At 29.0% G+C, this 10901-nt stretch overlaps 1 protein-coding gene across 5 annotated transcripts in view; it reads left to right on the forward strand.

Moving 5' to 3' along the window:
- The window catches only part of LOC108754313 (epidermal growth factor receptor substrate 15-like 1), a 42753-nt gene extending 32756 nt beyond the window's left edge, over window positions 1-9997 (forward strand). For 3 of the 5 annotated variants that reach the window (XM_018496522.1, XM_018496520.1, XM_018496521.1), the window contains one exon: window positions 7890-9997. In XM_018496522.1, coding sequence (XP_018352024.1) covers window positions 7890-8636 — 747 coding nt within the window. In that variant the 3' untranslated portion in view covers window positions 8637-9997. Of the gene's footprint in view, window positions 1-7854 lie in introns of all 5 variants that reach the window. The other 2 variants (XM_018496523.1, XM_018496524.1) reach the window with 2 other exon arrangements.
- Window positions 9998-10901: the final 904 nt, after the last annotated feature.

Below are 10901 nucleotides of genomic sequence, written 5' to 3' on the forward strand. Positions count from 1 at the left end.
ATATATGTTGCTATCTGATTTTTCCTTTATATGAAAACAAATAATTTTTATCTAAAGTTTTTTGTTAAATTATTTTATAAAATGATTTTGATGTCTATTCTACACATACATGCATACATATATACAGCACACACATATGTAGCTACAATTCTTAATTTTTCTAAGATTATAATTAATTGAAGAATATGCAATTTTTGAATTTTTTTGTTACATGTATCAATATACATATATTAATTATGTTTTAAATTTTTTTCGTATTTAGGTTGAAGCTACACAATTTTTTGAGTTTTTCTACTGTTGAGCTGTTCTGGAGCATACCGCCTGCAAATTAATTTGTACATTATTTTTCTTTCTAGGGCGTTTCAATTTTATTTTGCATTGTTGTGCATGAATATATTTGATGATTGTTAATGTTAATTTTTTTTCTGCAATGTATGTATATATATTTAAAAAATGTACATTACGACAAGAAATTAAGAGATCACATATTCTGTTCTCTAAAAATAAATAATTTTCAAGAGAGCAAGGTCTCAGACGCAATGAAAAGAATAACAATAAGAAATAAGGAATATATACATATACTCAGGGTGTTCAAAAAAGGTCGGAATTCCGGATTTATTTGAAAAGATGATATTTTTGAAAGAAATATTTCAGATAAAAAAGTTGTAAGGTATCTATAAAATCTATAAAAAAATTTATTTATAGATTTTATCAGTTTGACCTTGGATAGCGTTGCCAAGATCATTGAGATCAAATCGATTTTTTTTAATGGAACACCCTTTTTTTGTTGTCAGAATCTAGAGTTTTTCAAAACACTGTAATAAAGTTATTTTTCATTAAGTATTAGATTAAGTAAAAAGTCATCGCGTATTTTTTAGCTCAAAGTTGTATGTACAATATCTTCGTCAATAATGAATGAAATTCAAATTTAAAAAAAGGGTTTTAAAGCTTGAAATCTCTACTTTTAAAAGCTTATCACATTTTTTAAGTTTATATGAGTTTGATAATTTTTACATACCAAAAACTACGAGCTGAAAAAGACGAAAAATTTTCTTCTCACTTTGTGGATTTGTAACGTGTCCAAAACGAATTTGAGAAAATTTTCGATTACCTATCGTGAAAGCTTGATACTTTCCCTACAAAATCTTTTTTTTAAATATTCCTACGACTTTTGATTACTGAGTTATCGCGGATTAAATAAAAGAATTATTTTGACTTTAATTGCTCATAACTCCATTAAAAGTCGTATCGTATAATTTAAAAAAGAGATTTTTAAAGCTGAAACTTTACTCTATTAAGATATATTTATATTATTGGTAAGAAAGTAATTGCGGTTTTTACTGATAGATGTCTTTTAAAAAAACGCGATGACTTTTTACTTAACTTAATATATTAGTACTTTTCGAGTTATATTGCTTGAAAGTTACATTACCGCCGGCATTACGCAAGGTGTTTGACCGATGGTTGAAACCTTTTAAATATTGTTCAGAATCATGTCTTGGATAACATTTATCAAGGCCATTGAAAATCATTCCTTTTATTTTCATGTATGTACTAAAAATTAATTTTTACGTAAAAAATTAATAATTCGAAAAATATTTAATGAAAAATAAATTTATTACAAGGTTTTAAAAAGCTCTTGCACACATCAGCTATTATTCTGGCATCAAAAATAGTTCTATTTAAAAAAATCGATTTGATCTTGACACTTTTGCCACTCCTGAACTGAAGGATTTCGAAAAGTTGAGGACCGATTGCGAGGAGATGAAAAACGAACGATCGACCCTGCTTTCGGAGATTGAAACCAGATGCTACCCAAAATCAAACTAATAAAATCTGTAAATAGATCTTTTTATACCTTACAATTTTTTGTCTGGAACATATTTTCAAAAACGTCATTGTCTCGAGTAAATTTGAGATTCCGACCTTTTTTGAACACCCTGTATGTAGAGTGTCTCCTAAATAGTGGATACTATCATCAGATAGCGCTATTTCTGATTAAAACTTGAGTCGAAAACCTGAGCCACCTTTTTCTATAATGTTTAATGAAGCAGATATTGTCAAGTAAAGCTACTCCAGTTGGCGCCGTTTTTTAAACGGACATGAGCATGCTGTTCTGCCACTATTTTTACTGCTATTGCACAATATTCTTACGTATCATAATAATGCAAAAAATTGTTTTTGTATTAAAAATCATATTCGCCAGAAGTATGTCCTTTGAGAAAAATTTCGAAAGGGATAGCACTCTCGTCAAAACGTCAGATTACAGCTTACATAAAAAATACAATCTTTTTGCTTACAAATTGTTTTAAAATGTTTCTTTGTAAATTCGAAAACTCTGTACGTCTCCTCTTATACAAAATGGAAATAATCTTTTTCTTATTGATACTTTTTAATTAAATCATACTTTGAATTATTTTTTCTATAATTTTTTTATAAAAATTATTCTCTATGTAACTGTCTATGACAAATGACGTATAAAAGTTATTAACAAAAAATGTTTATATTATATACAGCGTGTTCAAAAACCCCTTAAATATCTTGAAAGGAAGTATTCTAAGAAAAATGTTACATACAAAAGTTATGTAGTTTAAAATGATATATTTGCTGATCAGTTTGACCTTGGGTGGCGTCGATTAAGGTCAGGGTCAAATCAATTTAAAAAAAATGGAACATCCTATTTTTGATGCTAGAATTTAATAGCTGGTATCAAGATCTTTTCAAAACACTATAATACAATTATTTTTCATTAAGTACTTTTTAAGTTATATAAGGCTTGAAAGTTACAGTACCACCGGCATTAGCACTACTAAAGGTGTCTGACCAACGGCTAAAACCTTTTAAATATTGTTCAGAATCGTGACCTGGATAACATTTATCAAGATCATTATCAAGATCAAGATTATTAGAGGTTGTTCCTTTTATTTTCATTTTTGCACTAAAAATTATCATTTCTATGTAGAAATGAAAACAAGAGGTATCTCCAATGAGATTCTTGATCTTGATAAATGTTATCCAGGTCGTGATCTTGAACAACATTCAAGAGGTTTTAGTCGTCGATCGGACACCTTGGGTAATTACAGCCCCTAATGCGGGCTGTAACTTGGCAAGCCTTATAACTCAAAAAATATTTCATGAAAATAAACTTGATTATAATATTTTGAAAAGCTCTTGAGATAAGCTACAAGAATGTGTAATAAAAAATGGGGATTTTATTTAAAAAATTTAATGTGACCTTTACCTGACCTTGACAACACCACTCAAGATCAAACCAATGATACCATCTTATGTCGTCTTCGAAACCATATAATTTTTGTCTGAAACATTTTTTTTGTATTTTGCATATTTTTTGAGATATTTGCCTGGGGGATTAAAATGAAATACATTGTATATTTATATATATGTATATACTATGTATGTAACAATATATACCATATTTGCAGTGATTCGAATGTGCTCGAATTGATTATCTGGACCTATAAAGGTAATTAAACTATTGTAATAATATCACAAATTAAATTAAATTGACAAGCAATTTTTAATAATTTGCTCAATTAGACATCATATTAAAAAGATATTAATGTACTAAAAAACTGTAAATAAATTTATTGCGAAAAATATTACCTCGACCGGGAGTCGGACCCAGATCTCTTGCTTTCCGTGCAAGAGTCCTTTAGACTACCGACTCGCGTTTATAAGTCCGGAAAACCGGTTTCCAATCACACTCAGTTTGAATGACTACAAATATAGTATATATGCTTGTACATATACAGAAATAGAGTCATATGAATCAGAGTCATTGAACCAGCTTTTTACTATAAAATAATTGACTGCACACGTTATAATTCAATTAGGTATGAAATAGATAATTTTCTCATAAAGTAAAAAGTTGGTTTGACGACTCTAATTTACTTTGTGCGTGCATGCGTGCATGCGTGTGTGCGTGCGTGCGTGCGTGCGTGCAGATAGTGTGTGTGTATATATATATATATATATATATATATATATATATATATACCATATATGGTATATATATAGTATGTGTGTGTATGGACAAGGTGTTTGATAAATAACGATAAAATTTACATAGAGATAGAGCGGACTAAATTGAGTTTAAAAGTTCTCTCCCATTTTACAATTTTCTGAATAGTTAATAAGATATTAATTACTAAAAATCGAAAAATATTGATTTTCAATAATTTTTAGTAATTGATATTTCATTAATTTCGAAAATTGCAAAAATGGTAGAGACTTTTCGACTTAATTTAGTCCGCTCTACTTCTAAGTGAGAGTTTTATCGTTTTTACTTATCAAACACTCTGTGTAATTCACATTGAATTATTTAAATTAAAGATCCAGCTTCGTTATAAGTATTTAATTTCTAATTCTAATGTAAAACTCTTAAAAAGTAATTATCTAAAAAAATTACAATCTCTGTCTTAATGAATTAATATTAATAAATTAATACAATTCTACAAATAATAATTATATCATAATAAAAATTTGTAATTATTATTATATTGTGACATAATTTTAGTTCCGAATAAAGACGTTTTAATTTTTAATTAGGGAGTTTTTGCAATAACGTGAATTCAGATATGGCTAAAATCATATTATTCTTTTCTTAATTAGTTGTTAAAAAGAAGATAATCTAATTTTAGGGTTCACCGTATCTGGATAAACGGTATTGCAAAAACTCCCTATTATTGTCAAAACTACAAATAGCGATATATATTTATTTATATTATATTGTTTATGTTGTTACAAATTACAGTGGCAAGCCATTTTATTTTGTAACAACATAAAACAATATTCTAAGGCTAATATTGAACAAATTAAATTTTTATCTTAGTCGACTTATAATTACGTTGTTACATAATAATATTCAACGAACTATAATTATGTTTAAACATAATAAAAAATTCTACGAATTAACATTATGTCTTGACAGAATATGATAATTTTTATTACTCTCTTACATAATAATAATAATTTATTTAATTAAAATTGTGTCTAAACTTGTTCTAAAATTCTTCATGCGGAAACGTACATTGTGATACAGACTTTGAGTAATTATTATAAATAGATCGTTTTATGGTCTGCAACTAAAAAAATAAGACTTTTTTAAAACTAGTAACTCTATACAACAGTCCTTTTCAGAACTAAATAATAGTACTTTTCAGAGTTAACAAAATATTACAAAATAGTTTTTTCAGACCTACTAATATTTTTAGATTCCAGGACATTTCTTTTTTATAAAAATAAATAAAATATTCTTTCTTCTTTAAGCAATACTCTATAAAATATTGAGTAGCAATTCTGTTCAATATTATACAGGAAAGCTAAATGTTTCTTTAAAAAAGATATCTTGTATCATTTTTTGACACACTTTACATACTTCCTGTTATACATATGGAGTTACCTGAACGTATAATTGATATAATAAATTTTTTTAAATGTTTCTTTTAAAAATTACTTTAATATAACTCATGGACAAAAGCATTTGCAGGAAGATTCAAGCTGCGTTCCACTTAACGCTCATAACACTTGTGAAATCATTTCATTCTTGTCGTTTTATCAAATATTAAACAAGGATAAATGATAGTCGCAAGCATTGAGTGGAACGCAGCCTCAGTAATCTGTTTCTACGGGTTACGCAAAGATTTCTGATTAAACAGATTATTTAGACAATACTTTAATATAAAACGAAGTATTTTTCGTATGTAAAAAGCTTCGTGCTTTGATAGTGTATAAGCTTGTCTTATTTTCTATTTCATTTCACGTGCTTCTTAATATTCCTTCATCTTCTGTAGATTTTTTAAAGAAATGGATTTTTAAAATAATAAAATCCTCTATGGAATGTTAAATAGAACAATTTTCACAAGGAAATTACAAAAAAGATAACTTAAGACATAATTCAATTGAAAAGTATCAACAAGAAAAAATGTATTTATATATTATAATATGTCGTATATAAATGTATCGTATATAAAAGAATTTAGAGTTTTGAATCTATTTGAACATATTTTAAGTCAATAATTTATGATTTCTTACAGAGCTACACGATTACAAATGGACATCCCGTTAAATCTGAAAATTTTTTACGAATTTTACAAATTTTATAGCATCAATTAAAAATCGTACATAAAGGAGTTTATAGCTTTTGAAAGAATGAATCTTTATTTTTAATTTGTGTATTTATTATAAGCGTTGTATGACTGTTTTCTACGAAATATATTCAATAGTGAAGTGTCTTTTTATGTCAATAGTGAGATGTCTTTTTTATTTTGACTGCTCATAGGAGACGAACGGATTAGCGTTCGGTATTCTTTGAAATTAAAACCAATAAGAAGGTCTCTTTTCTATTATGAAGGTATAACTATCATTTTTTTCGATATAAAGAAACTTTTCATTTCTAAACTTTGTTTAAGGTTAAAAATTAAACAATTAATACATATTTAATCTAACATATTCCTTTAATATAGAGATTACATTCCTTATATATCATATAAAAAATTCTGAATATTAGCTCATTCGTTTTCTATTCTCAAACAGACGCTTTTTAGTTTAATGTTGAATAACTTGGTGAAAAAAATCATATAATAATCAAGAAGCATGCCAATTAAAGATCCACTCTTTTAAAAGTTGTAAACTATTGTTATGTGCGATTTTTAATTCATGCCATGAAACTTTGTAAAATTAGTAACAAAATTTTCACATTTCACAAATATTTATTTTATAAAAAAATCAGTCAGATCGTTAGTCTACTCCACAGCTCTACTTTAAGAGGCCATAAAATTGTAAGACATTGATCAATCACAGTCGATTATTTTTCACATATTCAACTGCGTTTGATCACTTTGTTACGACTTTACGACTTACGGTCTTAGAATAAAGTTGTTAAAAACTCTTGAAAAGTGTCTATTTTTGGAAGACAGAATGTGTGATTCTTGATTTTTTGGGCATAATGTATTTAAAAAAATTATTAATGTATTTAAATCGTGTGTGCACGCGTGCGTCCATTCATGCGTATGTCCATGCGCGCGCACGCACGTACGCATGCATAATCGAACCGCTTTAAGGGGTTATAGGAGTGTAGTGAATTAAAGACTAAAATACTCTTCAACACCATATAAAATTTTTATTCAAAAAGATAGACCAATAGCGTTTTCTCTTGGAAAATCATTTTTAATAATAAGATTAAAATTTAATATAACGAAATTATTGAAATAATAAATCATAATGACGTCCTAAATAATCGTTACAATCCGCGCGTTGCACAATAACTAAGATTTTAGCTTTGCTCAATTATCTTAAAATTAAAAAAAGATTTTTTATACTTTTTATTTTTTATTTAGAAGGAATTTTAAAAAACTATTTTTTGTGAAATTATCATATTCGTCATATTTAAACATAGGAACTGCGCTTCTTGAAAAAATTTATTTTTATTTAAATTTTTAACTTGAGGAAAAATTTAAAATGTGCTAGAAAAGCCTTCGTGAACTGGAAATATTTCTAAAAATATTGCTTTCAAATTTCAAATTTTTTATATCAGTTACATTTTGATAGCTTCCAAAAGCAAATGGAAAAAAATGTTTTTGTGTATCTTTAAAATTCTTTTTTAGATGTTTGAAATTCTTTTTTTAGATCTTTGGAATTCTTAAAATCCTATAACCCTTTAATAGATGACGATTTACAAGGTTTCTTACCTTGTCACAATTTCTTCTCGAAGCTCGAATATCATAAAATTGCAGCACTTTTGACAGTTTTTGTAAGTAAAAATAGCGATTTAGGACCAATCAGCATCCGGAGGACGGTTGGCGGCATCCGCGTTATTTTCTTCTACCGTTTCAGTAAAACAATTGACCAGTGACAAAAACCTGCTTCAGCCAGAACCGACGGCTAATCAATCGACTCCACCAAGAGCAACGAGTAAAATCCACGTAACAATGGCGCAACCAAAGCTGTCGGACTTTACGGAGGATCCTTTTCGAGACTACCGTTATGAAGACCCTTTCAATATAACGGACCCATTCGCCGATGAGATGACAGAGGACTTGAACGCGAACGAGAACAAGGGGACGAACAAAACAGATCCTTTTGGTTTTGAGTCGATTTCTGCGTTCTCGAGTAAAAATACTTCGGCTAAAATTTTCGATAATAATTTCTCTAATACTTTTCCGCTCGCTAAAGCAAAAGTCGAGAAGAACAATGTAAGCGATACGAGTAGCGCAAGCAAGTTCGACGTCGATTTTGGAAAAGCGTTTTCTATTGATAACAAGAACGTTCAGGATATTGATTTTTCCCAAGCATTTGCTAATGTCAAGTCAAGAACGATCAATCTTGACGAAGCGTTTTCAACTAAAGATGCAAAGACCATCGCGAGGCACGAGTTAAATATAATGCGCATTTCAAAGTCTAATATCACTTACAACGATGATAAATTTACGAACAATTTCGGAAAGATGTGGAGCGGTAATAACGTAACTAATTTATCAGAGGAGGAACAACTGGCGTGGGCAGAAAAGCAGAGTATAAAAGCAGAAGAAGAGAGGCTCAGGCGTAAAGAGAAAGAAGACGCCGAACTAGCTCTCGCTCTTGAATTAAGTAAACAGGGGAAATCGGAAAATGTTTAACCTTTAATGAATAATACTATCTCTTTTTTTTATTGATATTACCGTTAACTTATTAAATTGTATGAAAAAATTTTGTATCTCATAATAAATGACATTGTGCAAGTTTACATTATTATGCAATAGCATAATCACGTATAGAAACGAAATGTAGACACATGTTATCAGATTGACAATAATATCGGGTATACAGATATTAAAGAATATACTCGAACGAAAAAGAGAAATTATTATGAATGTTATTATATGTAGACAGATGATTTTCGTTGAGTGTAACTTTGAAATTTTACATATCTCTCAGTATTTTTCAAATTATTTGGAAAAATTTATAAAGAGGAGACTTATTTTATTTTTTCATTTATTTTTATTTTTCTTTCTCTTGATCATAATGATCGGCTATTTGCACATGATTAAACGTGATCCGAAGGTGTTACACGGCTTTTCTGAGTTACAATTATAAATGTACGAATGATAATAAAAATAAATATGAAAAGTTCAAGTTGTAAAAGTTATTCGATTAAAGCACACAATAATACAGCATCGTTAAAAGTATCGTTATTAATATATAAATGCCTATATAGTAATCGAATATTACAAGATTTTGAATATTACGATATTTGTCGCTGTTAATTCGGCATACGAGAATCTAAGTCATGAAGTTTACTTCGCGCCAGCCTTTAATAACTTCATGTAAGAGAGAGAAAAGAAAGATATGTATATACACACATGGGGTTTCTCACTTTAATTTCCCCAAGTATCTTGAAAAATATAGATACGGAAAAAATCTTTCAGGGTCTCTTTCAGAGTTCCACAACTCATGGTTAACTCTTAACCGAGATTTAACTTGAAATATGTTAAATCTCGCTTAAAAGTTAAGCATGAGCTATAAAGCTGAGTTTAAATGAGCCCCGTGTAACTGTCGGTTAACTTAACCGAGGTTGGTGAAAGAGATCCTAAGATGAAAGTGGAATGGTTTTGAGGGGGATGTATTTTGATCACGTTTCTTTTTCTAGGTGGAGTGGAGGTGCCAAAAAGATATGAAGGTTATATGATTTTTTAACATAATATAATTTCTCTAATTACATAGGCCGACAAAATTTGGGAGGGAGGGGGGGGGGGTCTTATGCTTTGAATTTTGAAAGATGGTTCCGTAGGATTTTGATGCGCTGAAAGCGACTACGTTGTCCGTTTTTTCCATTACCCTCCATTTTTTAAATAATCGCAAAACAGTTTTTTTCGGAATTACCTTCTTTATTAATTTTTTCCAGCTAAACAAAAAATTATATCGAGGTCTGTGTGTTTTGCGGCATTTAACTTAGAAATGTTTCAACAATACTAAAAATATTTTTTCGATTCTTATAAAAATGTTTTATAATTTTGCAAACCGCAAACAGAATACTTTGGAAAAATCGTAAAAAAACCGGAAAAAATTGACAAATTTTGTAATATAAAACCAAATAATTCAAAAGAAAAAAATTGTAAAAAATATCTGACAATTTATACTTACAGCTGTATGTTTCTAGTTTAAATCCTTTTTTTTTTTTCGAAAAATTAATTTTCGACCATTTGTTCAGAAGTTATTGAATTTAAAGCGCCAAAGCAGCCCGCGCGTCACCTATAATGCGCGATATCCTCTCGAATCTGACATAGCCACCGAATACAGGAGCATTGTAGTCTTTTTTTGGTCACTGATTCTAAATCTGAAGTAAAAAATGTGCAATTCAAAATGCCGGATCCAATATGGATCCAAATAAATAAATGTACACGGAATGGTGATTTTAACGTTATCCATCCTATATCACATGGATATATCACCTTATTATAAAGGTAACGCTAAAATCACTGTTCCGTGTTTATTTATTATTCATCGCCATTGGATCTGTTATTTTCAATTCAACAATTGTGATTACTGTATAAGTAATCAGAGACTTACAAAATCACCAAGTATCGATTTTCATGTACGGATTTTTTAAAAATCCTTGTCTTCCATATTGGATCCGCCATTTTGAATTGCACATTTTTGGTATTGTTGGAACATTTCTAAAGTTAAATGCCACAAAACACACACAGACAGATATAATTTTTTGTTTAGCTGGAAAAAATTAATAAAGAAGGCACTTCAGGAAAAAACTGTTTTTGCGATTATTTAAAAAAATGGAGGATAATGGAAAAAAAACGGACAACATAGTCGCTTTCAGTGCATCAAAATCCTACCGGAAATATCTTTCAAATTCAAAGCACAAGATCCCCCCCCCCCCCCCCCCCCCC

The sequence above is a fragment of the Trachymyrmex septentrionalis genome, unplaced genomic scaffold (assembly GCF_001594115.1).
Source record: "Trachymyrmex septentrionalis isolate Tsep2-gDNA-1 unplaced genomic scaffold, Tsep1.0 scaffold79, whole genome shotgun sequence".
NCBI classification, from domain to species: domain Eukaryota; kingdom Metazoa; phylum Arthropoda; class Insecta; order Hymenoptera; family Formicidae; genus Trachymyrmex; species Trachymyrmex septentrionalis.